Raw genomic sequence first — 14148 nt, 5'->3', positions numbered from 1 at the left:
GCTATATTCTTTTCCACCGCTTTAACTTACTGCAGCACACACATATTACAGTAAGTAAACTTTTAGAAAAGGTTGTATTATTCTAAAACACACTACTTTTTTTTTTTAATCCCCGAACTTTTGGTGAGAAAAGCACTAACTGAAACCCATAATTGTATTTGTTAGCAGTGACTTAAGCAATGGCACTCACGTCTCCACTGCTACTTCGTCTCGTCAGCACATTTACAGCACAACTGTGTCTGGACCTGGCTACTCCTTTCCCCCACCCGTCCACGTTCTCCGGCCCGCTCTCCACCCCCCCTGCCCGCCTTTCCTCTTCTCCTCCCCTTTCTTCTAGCCCCTCCCTCCCTGTTGAGTCAGTGGCTTGAAACTTTTAAAAGCTCTGTGCTCCAAGTAAGAAAAAAGCTTTTACGAGGTATCAGCACTTTTCTTTCATTAGGGGGAAGGAGTGAGGAAAGTACCAAACAGCAGCAGACTTTTAAACTTTAAATAGACAGGTCTGAGTGCCTGGGCTTGCTTTTTCATCTTACTTCATCCTCTGAGGAGTTCAATCACTTGGCTTGCCTACTTCACTTCTTTTAAGAGAAAGAGTAAGTTTTTAAAAGAACTTTACCTAACCGTGTCTTTTTCTAGCAAACTTTTCTAAAGTTTTTAAATGTGTTAAATGTAGCTTTCATATGACACAATAAAGGAAATGATGAACTTGAAAGTGTAGTTTTAAAGTTAAAATTAAACTTACGGTATTTACTACTCTTTGACTGCTGAAAAGTTTTTCTTTTAATAATGCAACAGGTAAATAAGATTCAGATCTTTCTGATGAGGATAGAGAACTAATTTACTGGATATTTCGTTTTCCATTTTAGACTATAATTTTGCTTTTGGGGGTGATCAGTAACAGTCTAGGTGCTTTGTAACTTTTGGCGGGGGGAGGGCGAGGTTAGGGGCCTAGGTTGGGGGTTTGACTGACAACAATACAAAAATCAAAGTGCAAATTTGCTTAGCGTGCTTGCTATAGAATTCTACGCTTTGTGCTTTTTCATATGGAAATCTTGATTGATGTTCTATAGCCTTGCAAAGCAAACTTCTTAACAAAGTGCTTTGTTAAGATCTTGCGGTTACTTGACTTCCACGTGGTTCCTTCCTAGAATTTTACCCAGTAAACAAAAGGTATAAAAATCAGAGTTGTGATATTGAGGTTCTTAAAGCCACAGTAAAGGGTTACTTTATGTTAGCAGCACTATGGAAAAATCTTGAGACTCGCAAGAGAGCCACCATTGACTCGACCACGCTGGCAATTCAGGAGGTGAAATCCCTTGAATGGGTGATGGTTACTTACAAATCATGAACAGAGGGCGAACAGAAGTCTAGGAAAGAGTGTATGCCTGGGTGCTTTTCCAAAAGGTCTCCTAAGGCAGGGGCTCCTAGAAAGAATAGGAATCGAAATTTCTTAAAACAGCCCCTTAGAGGGAGCTCCCCCCACCCCACGCCACCCCACCTTCCGCTTGTCCGATCCTGTAACAAACTTCAGACCTCTGGGGCAACTTTTTTGAGTCGCTAGGTGCTGCCAGCAGGCAAAGATAACGCGGACTTGTTATTTAAAAGGGTTCAATTTCTCATGCTTTTATGGGTAACACACATTCTGTTAGCTAGAAATACAACCTTGTGTTCTCGTGTCCGGTAGGGGTTTTGTCTGATCTAACTCCATAGACTGTTTAGTTTAAATTTTTGGTGTGACCCTGCAGTTTGAAGTATTTGCACCAGAGAAGGTTGAAAAGCAAAGAAAAATAAAAGCTTTGCGGAAGGAGGACGGGGGCCTGGGGCCCGGCGGGCATAGGGTGCCTCCTGCCATCTTAGCATCCGCCCGGCTCGCCCGGGGCTCCTGAGCTGTCTGAGCCCTGGCGATTTGCAAAGGTTTGCTCAGAGGAGTTCTTCCGATCCTGTCTAGTCTAACCCGGCGCAGGTCCGAGTTCCGCCACTGGGAAGGAAGAGGGAGGGGGAGAACGGCAGAGTGCTGGGGACGGGGGGTGGGCGGGGGGGCCATGGACTGTGTGCCAAATAGTAAAAAGAGGAGCGAATGATTAATTGAATTAACTATCAATCTAATTTCCCCTCCAACACCCCCCCCCCGCAGTCTTTTTTTTTTCTTTTGAACTTGCTGAATCCTACTGTATAAACCGTAAGGAAACCTGAGTGCCTTGGGAATTACCTACCGTACCTAAATGGCACTTCTAACTCTTCTGTAAGTTCTCGAAACTTCTCAAGAATGGGGGTGGAGTGGGGAGAGCGGAGGAAGCCCCATCATGAGATGAGTAAAGTGCTAATGACGTGTCCGGAGGCAAATCAGTTCCAGAATTAGGGAACTCAAATCTTCCTCGGTTCCTAGCAGCGGCTCGCCCACCCTATCCTTTTGGCTAGTCATCCAAATATTTACAGAGCATCTCTGATAAAGCTTATCAAAAGTTCTCCTTAACCAACCTCATCCTCAGCCTAGGGCGTGCCTATTTTTCTCTCTAGGAGTACAAAGTGGGGTTAGGAAGAGGAGAGTTATAAACTGTTGGAAAAACAGACGTGGCTTTACTTGGAGGTGGGTTTAATTTCTTTTGCTTCTCAAACCAAGTTGGTAATGAAAAGATGCTTAATTTCCCCCTCTGAAAACTGGACACATATGAAGTTAGTCTAAAATGCCTTGGGCACTTTGAAGAATAGATTATGAAAAAAAAAAATTTAAAGGCCTAACTTGTCCAGGAATTGCTGAGAATAAAAACCTCTAGTAATGCAGAGATCTCATTAAATTAACTCCGTCTCAAAGAATGAAAAAAATCCAGGGGAAAAACACTTCATGGAAAAGAGTAGTTAATTCCTCTATGTAGGCCAGGTTGCCTGAAATTTCCTCTGTCCTGGCAACGTGTATATGTGGTGCTTTTTAGTTTCCGAAGTCAGTACAGTTTTCACCTGTCCTTTGCCTGCAAAATGCAGTGGTAATGCGTTGATCCTACTATGTTCCATATTTTTCTACTACCTTTTAAGGTTTATCACTGCTGCCCCATCCACTCCATTCCTGGCCCTTTACAGTGTAATTCTTACATTGCTCACCCTTCCTGGAAACAGTGTCAAACCAAGCATCTGAAAGGGTGTGTTTTTAGATATTGAGAGTTGTTTGTGTTACTTAGATGTGTTCAGTTCCTACCTAGAGGAGAATGAGAACCTCACAGTAAAGTGCATTCCTTCATTTCTCTGGTGATGTCCAGAGATGCAGCTGGTATGAGCCTCAGCGCCTCTATATATACGATACCCGAGGGAAGGGAATGATAGGAAAGTCACCAGTGATTAATGCCTCCTACTCCGCCTTTCCGGTTCTGACTTCCCTTCAAGATTCTCAGTTGTTGAGATTGTGGAAGCGTATTTACACACGTTAGTGCAGTTCTGGAGAGACAAGTTATTATCTAGTGTTTACCATTAATGTCAGTATTCACTATAGATAAGTCAGGTTTCAAAAAAATCCCTGGAGTTCTCGGTGGGAGTTCTCCCACCTCTCACCCCCTTCAGATAAGCACCTAAATTCTCTACTTTGTCTCCACATTGCCTGTCTAGGTTCACCATTTGCCTATGTATGTACGTACTGTCTTTTGCCAAAGGTAAAACACAGACCATGCTGAGCCATTTATATAGAGGTTTTATATATATAAATTTTTCCATAAGAGTTTCTTAATTTTCAGTAACCTTCGCATCCAAGTTTTCCTAGCTGTCTAAATACTTTCTTTAACATATGTGTTTTGAGACGTCCCTGGTGGTCCAGTGGTGAAAATGCGTCTCTTCCACTGCAGGGGGTGCAAGTTCAACCCCTGGTGGGGGAACTAAGATCCCTCATGCCATGTGGCACCGTCAAAAAAAGAAAAGTGTTTTATGGAATGTTTAAAATTCACAGTAATAGAAAAAAATACAGTGTTGTTTTTTTTTTTTAGCAATTTCTGTAAGGCAGATGCATTCTCTAGTGTATGACTTTTTCCGTGATTTAGAGAAGATGTCTCTAAATAGAAACACAAAGACAGGCAGACCTTTTTCATGGTCTTTTCTCTCCAATAATTGATAAAGGGTAAATTTGTTTCAATCTCTTTGAGGTTGCTATTGTACTCATTTCAGGAGCCTTTGGTTACCATTAGGAAAATGTTAATCACTTCTTAGTTATTATTTTGTTAAAGGAAAGAATACCAAAGTTAGAAAATAAAAGGGCTATGCTCCTGCTAAGTCGCTTCAGTCGTGTCTGACTCTGTGCGACCCCATAGACAGCAGCCCACCAGGCTCCGCCATCCCTGGTATTCTCCAGGCAAGAACACTGAAGTGGGTTGCCATTTCCTTCTATATCTAAAAATCATTTAAAGAGGAATGAACCTTTATTGAGCTTTAACTAAGAGCTTCATGTTCATGAGTTACTCATTCAGTGTTCATTAAGGAAAGAAGATTTAATACACTTGTGAGGGCTTTACCTCCATCCGATGGCAATCTAAGAACACAGCTTTTAGCCTGCAGCTTCTGACTTTGGCTCTTTCTGGTACCACCATGAGAGACCATGAGAAACTTCTGGTAGGGGGGAGTTGAGTGATAGCTGTTGGACTAGGGAGAGGATTATCTATTTTGTAGGTGTCATCTCTTTGGATGGAGTTCCTCACTCCTCAGCTTCCAGCTCATGTCATTGTTCTGTGGAGGCTGATGTAGATTGACTGTGTGATGAAAAAAGGTGAGAGCCAAGGTAAAAAGGCACGTGTGTTCCCCACCCCACTCGCAAAAATTCAATGCCACTCATCAGGTATACGTCAGAAGAAATGTAGCGGTATTTCATTCTTTACAAAAGAATATAAGGCTAATCATGGAGCCATGGGCAGAATTTTAAATAGAATAGATGTTTACACAAAATAGGTTTGATACACCAGGGCTTCCCAGGTGGCTCAGACAGTAAAAAATCTGCCTGCAATGCAGGAGAGCCGCGTCTGATCCCTGGGTTGGAAAGATTCCCCTGGCAAAGGGAGTGGCTAGCAGCTCCAGTATTCTTTCCCGGAGAATTCCATGGGCAAGACGAGCCTGGAGGATTACAGTCCATGGGGTTGCAAAGAGTTGGACGTGACTGAGCAACTAGCACACCACAGTTAGGCTGACTACGCACATATAAGGAAGCAAAGGTTGTTTATTATCTGATGAATATATATTTTTCATAGTACCTGATTCAAGTCACTGAACTGCCTAATACACCCTCAACCTATGTAGAGATGTTACATTAACTGGGATTGATACCAGCTGTTACTCTTCTCCTAAGAAGCCCAATCTTACCCCAAGATTTATCATTCTTGAAATAAACACAAGTTTTAACAGGTTATTTCTTGCTCTGCAAGATACTGTGGGATCTCTCTCAGCAACAGTTGAATTGTGTAGTCTAGTCAGAATTCAAATCCTGCAGAATTGGACAAAAACACAAGTTTTTTTGTTGTTTCTTTGAAATCTTAACCTGTAAAACAGCATAATACTGAAACTGCATAAATATCTATGATACCAGATATATTTTGCAAGAATTCCAAATCACTATGACCTTGTCTAATAAATTCAAGACCTTGTTTAACAAATTCTTTGTTAAAGAGCCTGTTTTCTTAATTTAATCATACTACTTGCTCAGGAATCATTTAAAATACGTTGCTACAACAGACAGTTCTCTGCTACAGCAATTATCACTTGAAAATTGAATAGTTTTTATCGTATTGAGATGCTGACAATACTTTTTTAACTGTGTAAGTCCCTTTTTAATTAATTTGAAACTTCAGAAGTTTGGGATAGGTAACTATAATTAAGAGAGTCCCAAGGAGGTAATAAACAAATAAACAAAACTGGTGAAACCTGGTGCCTTTTTTGTTACAGGCCCCTTTTAATTCACTCAGTAGATATTCAGTATCTCTCAACTCTTTTAAGCACTGGCGATACAGCAGTGGACACAAGAAACTCCCATATAGAATTCACATTCTAGTTGAGAAAAGCAGATATAAGTCCTTGTCATGGAGGCAGACAAACAATAAACAGGTAAATATATATAATATGTCAAGTAGAGCTAAGGACCATTAAAAAACAAAAAAAGAGCAGAGGCAGTAGCCAGTGACAGGCCTGCAGTACTGGCTGAAGAGGTGCGACCAGAGCGAGCCGTGGGGATGGGACAGAGTTGATCAAGGCATATCAGCTTGTTAGTTTTTTTCAGATTGTTTGAGGGGAGTAGATTGGCAAGCAGGGTAACAGGCTCTCGATGTGTAACCTGAAGAGAGGGGACCTGGTGATTGCTGAGATCAGGCTAAAAGCTTGCGTGGTGGTGAGACTCCTAGTCTGTTTTGAGGGGAAGACAAAGCCTATAGCATTTGCTGACAGATTGAACATGGATTATGTTAATTGAATGTGGGTGTGAACACTACCCAAAGCACATCTAGCTCTTTTAACTATAGAGGAATGGTCACAACTGAGCCCACGCAAAGTCATTCACCACAGGGAAGAGGGGGGTCTTACAAAAATTAAAGAAAAGCATTAGAATTTACTGTTCAGTTTTGACGTTTATAATTTGGGAGAGGGGGCCCACACTGCATGCCAGATCCTGGTTCCCCAGCCAGGGATGGAACCCTGGCCCCTGCTGCAGTGGAAGCACCAGGGAAGTCCCAAGAGGCTTATAATTTTCGGCCTAGGATATTAGAAACACACATGGCACTTCCTCCTCCCTGACCATCCCCCCACACCCAAATCCATTTAATGATTTTATCAGGAAGCAATCCTGTTTACCTTCATTTTATTTCACTCACTCAACTGATTATAGTATCTCTTCTTAGGAAAAATCTTTAAAATTGAAAGTAAAATATATTCTAATTCTCCTAATCATTATTGGGACATTAATGACATAGTGTCTTGATTATAGCTTTGGCACAGTGATATGTTACTATATCTCTGAAAAAGGGGACAGTCAAAAGTAACTTAAAAGTGAAGGTTTATTTTCCATTTTGAATGAAGTATTTGAGTCTTTGTGTTCATGGGGAGCAGCCAATAGAGGTAGAAGGTCAAGGGCTGTACAGTAGTAAGCTCTGTTCCCAGGTACCCAGAGTTCGGCTCCTCACACTGAACCCTCCCCACACTGCAGAGAGTCCAGAAGGTGCTTGGGCAGGTCACCCTTAGGGTGACTGAGGTTTTGGCTTCTAGTCTAGAGGGCCATGAAGAGCCATGAAGAATGTAATCTAACATGGTGTGTAGAGGACATGGTCCAACTGCTGTCAAGCATTTGCTTCTAATGAGAACTTTGTACAGCTCCTTAACCTAGACCTTAATCTATATACAAAGTTCCACTTTGGGAACATAGCAGTGAAAAAATGAGTATACAGGATATATGCTCAACTGCCATGATTTTCTAAAGTATCAAATAAAGAGTATACTTATCTCATACTGTTGAATGTGAGTGAGGTATATAGTCTGTAAACCAGTGCTAGGGGATTCGTAAACATAATCATGACTGCTCCTTATAAAAAGGCATTAATTTTTCAACTATGACTTGGAAAAATTAAACCTATAATGGGGATGAGGGGACAAACAGTAGAATTTCTAATTCACAGCAAAGTGAATGACTACCAAAAAGATTTCGTTACCTCTCTTTGAAAACCACAAGCATTATAAGCTATCACATTAACCACTATCTGACAGTCTCTATGATAGTGCTAATAACAGGTATCTACATGTTACAGGATACAAGTTGTCCAACTGGATAATTCATAGCAATGGATGAACGAGTATAACTCAATTAATTAATGCAAATGACAACTGTATGGCTCCTTAAAGAAAAGACAACTTTGCTACTACCTGGAGAGCTGCCCAGTAACCAGTTCACACACTGGTGGCAATATAGGTTATTTTTGTGGAATCTCAGAACTACATGGTAGTCAGGTTTTATTTTCCATAGAGTGTAAAGAAACTTGGTAATTATTTGTCACAAGCATCAGTATCTTTTGTTTGAAATAATAATGAAACATTGACTAAAATGACTTCTCATTGTGCCTGAAACACTTTTTTTTTTCCTTGCGCTCAATCGTGTGAATGTGATGAGATTGTGCAGTTTATCATTTTATACTTGATTGTTTTTGGTGTTCATCTTCCCTACCCCGCCACAACTGGAGTATTGAGCAAAAGCAGATGACACTGGCAAAATAGTGAAATTCTCTACAAACAGAATCAGGGCCAATTTACACATCATCACATCGAAACTGTCTATTGATAGAGCTCCAAAAATTCTGCTCTATTTGTTTGACCCTCACGGACTGTATTTTCTCCAGTGCAGTGTCTTCTGCTAAATTGTAGGTTTTTTTCTTTTACATTCTCTCGCATCAAACTGTCTGTCAAAGCTAAATTACTCCCTCTCACTTCAAGCCTTTCCCTGGCTATTTAACTCTTTGTCAATCCTACTCGCCTTTTTTCTTGCTTGACTGCTCATTCCATACATCAGTTTCACTGTCACTTCACCATCTAAAATGGCCCTTCCTAGTGGGGAAGCTCCTTTTCTTTATGACCACTGACAGAAGGGTGTTATTTCCTATAACCTGCCCACTCATCTCCACTCATTACACCCCCTCACCTCCCCAGTCAGTCTCTGGCACCAGTCTCTGGATTGTCATCAAAAAATACACACTGACTGCTAATTTAGATAGCGGATAACAGTTTCACTTTATGGATCAGCCATCTCCTCTTTGTTCCATCCAGGAAACCCCAGGCCAGGTTTCCAATTCATTTTTTCTGGCCTCTATAGCCAGGAGGTACAAGTAGTAGACACAAGTGTAATATTGCTTAGTGGGGAAGAAGATTCCCCTGGATTTCATTTACTTCACATAAGGAGAACAGGCTCATAGTTTAATTCCAGCTGAAAAACTTCTTTATATTAAGACCACAAACTTATTTCTAGGAAACCTATTTAATCATACTTTTAGTTATACTCTTTAAAATCCAGTGAGTTCCTGGGAAGTCTTTGCTTTGCTTGTTTTTAATTATTAAATAATTTTTTACTGTTTCATCCTGTTCTGAACCCTCCAATAACTCTGCTGAAAATTAGACTGTATTCTCTATGACTGCCTCATGCAATATTATTCATTTCTTCCCAGATTTAAGCCTCTGCTAAGATTTTATATATCAAAGCGTGAGAACATTTCTAACTTTGACTCCGCTTAACTTCAATTTTAAGACCAGTGTTGTGCATTGGAAAGCCTTGGTCTTGGGATTGAAAGTCTTTTTCTGGCCTTACTGATAGGTGAATATTTCCAAAACTTCCCTGGTGGCCCAGATGGTAAAGAACCTGCCTGCAGTATAGGAGACCTGGGTCCAATCCCTGAGTTGAGAAGATCCCATGGAAAAGAGAATGGCTATTCACTCCAGTATTCTTACCTGGAGAATTCCATGGACAGAGAAGCCTGGCCGGCTACAGTCCATGGGGTCACAAAGAGTCAGATATGACTGAGGCACTAACACTTTTAAGGACCTCAGTTTTCATCAGTTGAATGGCCTACTAGCAATTAAAAGTATAAATTGAACTAATAACTTTGGGGATTCCTGTCATCTCTATACACTTGAGGCTATTTGTCATCCCCAGTAATGGGGACGTCCTAGGCTTAAGATATCAAGGTAGTGATAGGAAATTAAGAAGAGTGTGTGGGCTGAGGGTCCAAAATCCAGTAAAGGAACTTGAAAGTATACAGCAATCCAAAGATGAAAAACAACCATTTTTACTACAGATAACAAATTACTTTTTATTTTGCAGGCTATAATTAGTATTGAGGCCAATTGAACTATTACTTGAAATGTGATATGCATTTAGTATTTGTTTTTGAAAGTAGGTTCCTACATCTAGGGACACAGTGTGTCACGATGGTACCTTTGAGTGCAGCATATTTGCCTCTGGGTGGAAGACAGAAGACGTCCAAACCACATAAGTTAGTGCTTAAGGAAAAAACAGAAGTATAAATGCCCACAGTATAGAGTATGCGCAAAGACACTTGAAATACCAAGGAGAAACATTTCAGTTTACAATTAGGAATAATGTGCTATATATAATAGGACTGAGGTTTGAAAATAGATTATGTCTATGTGCATGGGTATGGGAGTTTTTACCTCAATTCTTAGGTACCCATAGGTTTTGAATACCACACGTCAGCATTTTGCTTAGGTAAGCATGCAGATACAGGCCTATCAGGCAAGAATGAGCCTCATTTTTCAGACAATAAAATAAGCAGAGACATTTAGCACTGACAACTTCTCAAGCAACAAGGTGAGACAGTGGCTAAGCAAGTAATACCTTTTCACAAGGTGAAGATCTCACTTTACGTGGCGCATAGGCTCTGCTGTTTCTAAAACCTAGCATGTACCAAGAAAATCTGAGACCTCTTTTCAGGGGAAAAATGGAATCATTTGCACTTGTGGGCTGTTTTGTTTGTTTGTTTGTTTTGGAAAGGATGCTAGAATGAAAGGAAATATTCTATAATATTTTGATTGTTGGCTGAAAGAAACTGCATATTAAACTAATAATTTGGATCTGTGATTATTTAGTTGCCTTTTGGTTTCTTTTCAGGCAGTACCCAGGCAACATGGGTGACTGGAGTGCCTTAGGCAAACTCCTTGACAAGGTTCAAGCCTATTCCACCGCTGGAGGGAAGGTGTGGCTGTCAGTCCTTTTCATTTTCCGAATCCTGCTACTGGGGACAGCCGTTGAGTCAGCCTGGGGTGATGAGCAGTCTGCCTTTCGTTGTAACACTCAGCAACCTGGTTGTGAAAATGTCTGCTATGACAAATCCTTCCCAATCTCTCATGTGCGCTTCTGGGTCCTGCAGATCATATTTGTGTCTGTCCCCACACTCTTATACCTGGCTCATGTGTTCTACGTGATGCGAAAGGAAGAGAAACTGAACAAGAAAGAGGAGGAACTCAAAGTTGCCCAAACTGATGGTGCCAATGTGGACATGCACTTGAAGCAGATTGAAATTAAGAAGTTCAAGTATGGCATTGAAGAGCACGGCAAGGTGAAGATGCGAGGGGGCTTGCTGAGAACCTACATCATCAGTATCCTCTTCAAGTCTGTCTTCGAGGTGGCCTTCTTGCTGATCCAGTGGTACATCTATGGATTCAGCTTGAGTGCCGTTTACACTTGCAAAAGAGATCCCTGCCCGCATCAGGTGGACTGTTTCCTTTCTCGGCCCACGGAGAAGACCATCTTCATCATCTTCATGCTTGTCGTGTCGTTGGTGTCTCTTGCCTTGAACATCATCGAACTCTTCTATGTCTTCTTCAAGGGTGTTAAGGATCGTGTGAAGGGAAAGAGCGATCCTTACCACACTACCACTGGCCCACTGAGCCCCTCCAAAGACTGTGGATCTCCAAAATATGCTTATTTCAATGGCTGCTCCTCCCCAACCGCTCCTCTCTCGCCCATGTCTCCTCCCGGGTACAAGCTGGTCACCGGAGACAGAAACAACTCTTCCTGCCGCAATTACAACAAGCAAGCAAGTGAGCAAAACTGGGCCAATTACAGCGCAGAACAAAATCGAATGGGGCAGGCAGGCAGCACCATCTCTAACTCCCACGCACAGCCTTTTGATTTCCCAGATGACCACCAGAATTCTAAAAAACTTGATGCTGGCCACGAACTACAGCCTCTAGCCATTGTGGACCAGCGGCCTTCCAGCAGAGCCAGCAGTCGCGCCAGCAGCCGACCCCGGCCTGATGACCTGGAGATCTAGGTCCAATCGAGATCCCACTCAGTTGTGGAGAAGAAACAGGTGCTATAAAAAAATGCACCTTAGGTGTTCATTTTGTTCCATTGGAGGTGGTACTCAACAGCCTTGTCATGAGGCTTAAGAAACACAAAGACATTAGAATACCTGGTTCATTGAGGGTGTTAGGGATAGGCGGGTGGAGAGGGAGGGGATGAGGGAGGTACATGTTGGTATTTAATGTAGTTGATTCAAAAAGCTTAAGTTCTAAGTAAAGGTTGCATTAGGTGATCCATAGGTAAGAGCTTTTTCTTTCCCACACACCCCTAAGAATAGTTCTGTGTATGTGAAAGAGTCAGTGATATTTTTGGTTAAATATGTTTTTGTTCTACCAAGAAACTGAAATAAGTTTGACCAGGAGAAAATACTTTCTGAACATTTTACTTATCTTTATCAAGAAAAAGACAGAGGATTGTCTTTATGTCCCTGCTAAAAACATTCCATTGTTAAAATTTGCACTTTGAAGGTAAGCTTTGTAGGCCTGACCCTCCAGGTGTCAATGAACTTGAGCTACTAGATTTTTTATTCGTGGTATCAGTTAAGAGTTCAGACAAGGCCCACAAAAGAAGACTTTCCATGCATTTGCAAATCTCAGCTGGTTCTGTACATTCTTTTTTTACATTCACTTGCATATAGTATTACCATCACTTTGCATCATTCCTCAACTACTATTCATATTCGTTTAATGATTTCTGTAAACATTTTAAAAGCAGTTGGGATATCACTTAAACATTTTTTGAGTTAGAGTCAGGGAAGCAAGCCATGCTCAATATTTAACAGTCACTTGTCTGTGAATGTGTGTGGAAGAGTGTGTTTTATTTGTCATGTATTGGTACAAGTAGATGCAGTACAAACTCACAAACACAGAGTTGAAAATAATGCACACGTGGTGTTCAAATTTGAACCTTTCTCATGGATTTTGTGGTGTGGGCCAATATGGTGTTTACATTATATAATTCCTGCTGTGCAAATAAAGCACATTTTTTTTTTTCCCTAAAATGTTTTTTCTCCATGTATCCTATTAAGGATACTGTTTTTTTTTTTTAATTTAGATTCTTTTTTTTCTCTTTTTTCTTTTTTTTTTTTTTAGAATATAGCAGTAATGTTATTGCTGAAATGAATGATTTTCTCTTTCTGAAATATAATCATTGATGCTTGAATGATAGAATTTTAGTACTGTAAACAGGCTTTAGTAATTAATGTGAGAGACTTAGAAGAAATGCTTAGAGTGGACTATTAAGTGTGCCTAAATGAATTTTGCAGTAACTGGTATTCTTGGTTTTGTCCTACTTAATACACATTAATTCAGAACTTGTATTCTATTTTGAGTTTGACAGTCTTTTGGAGTAACCAGCAACTTTGATGTTTGCACTAAGATTTTATTTGGAATGCAAGAGAGGTTGAAAGAGGTTTCAGTAGTGCACATGTAACTAATTTATTTGAAATCTATCCTAAAGAAATCTACCAGTTTCTTCAAATGCTTTTTAAAAATTCATCACAGATGATTAGTGAAAATACAAAATATTGTACTTTTCTTGTTGCATGTCAGCTACATGAAGAGTTACAATGAGAAATGCTAATTTGTTTGACATTCCATGTTAAACTACTGTCGTGTTCAGCTTCATTGCATGTAATGTAGACCTAGTCCATCGATCATGTGTTCTGGAGAGTGTTCTTTATTCAATAAAGTTTTAATTTAGTATAAAGATAGCCTTTATAGCCTGTGTGATTTTTAAAACTTCTATTGCATCTATTCACAATTATCAAAGACAGTTCCATGGATTATGAGGAGTTGAACAAAGAAGATTCACAAGATTCCAGAATCTTCTTGTGTAAGTCACCAGGAAAGCCCCTTTAAAAGAATAGTTTTTATTGTTAATTAGATTCAGTGCAACATTGATTAACATTTTTGAGTATTTATTCAACAGTAAAGATAATGGATAAGAATGATGAATTTTGAATATAAAATTAATGAAAGTGAAAGTCGTGTCTGACTCTTTGTGACCCATGGGCTATATAGTCCATGGAATTCTCTAGGCCAGAATACTGGAGTGGGTAGCCTTTCCCTTCTCCACGGGGATTTTCCCAACCCAGGGATTGAACCCAGGTCTCCCTCATTGCAGGCAGATTCTTTACCAGCTGAGCCACAACGGAAAGCCCAAGAATATTGGAGTGGGTAGCCTATCAAGTCTCCAGTGGATTTTCCCAACCCAGGAATTGAACCAGGGTCTCCTGCATTGCAGGCAGATTCTTTACTGGGCTATCAGGGAAGATGTGTTTAAAGTAAGATAATAGTAATTTAGTAGGTCTATATATGACAGAAGTAAGACTAGAAAGAGGG

General features: G+C 40.5%; 1 protein-coding gene across 1 annotated transcript; it reads left to right on the top strand.

Moving 5' to 3' along the window:
• Positions 1-434: 434 nt before the first annotated feature.
• On the top strand, positions 435-11914 carry GJA1 (gap junction protein alpha 1). Its single transcript, XM_068985174.1, has 2 exons — positions 435-590; positions 10610-11914. Exon 2 carries the CDS (start codon positions 10626-10628, stop codon positions 11772-11774), a length of 1149 nt encoding a protein of 382 aa, XP_068841275.1. The 5' UTR covers positions 435-590; positions 10610-10625; the 3' UTR covers positions 11775-11914.
• Positions 11915-14148: the final 2234 nt, after the last annotated feature.

The sequence above is a fragment of the Capricornis sumatraensis genome, chromosome 13, assembly GCF_032405125.1.
Source record: "Capricornis sumatraensis isolate serow.1 chromosome 13, serow.2, whole genome shotgun sequence".
Taxonomy (NCBI): domain Eukaryota; kingdom Metazoa; phylum Chordata; class Mammalia; order Artiodactyla; family Bovidae; genus Capricornis; species Capricornis sumatraensis.
This window is presented reverse-complemented; position numbering and strand designations above follow the sequence as displayed.

Excerpts from the sequence above, each read along its gene's own strand:
- GJA1 (XM_068985174.1), top strand. The coding sequence starts at position 10,626 with ATGGGTGACTGGAGTGCCTTAGGCAAACTCCTTGACAAGGTTCAAGCC.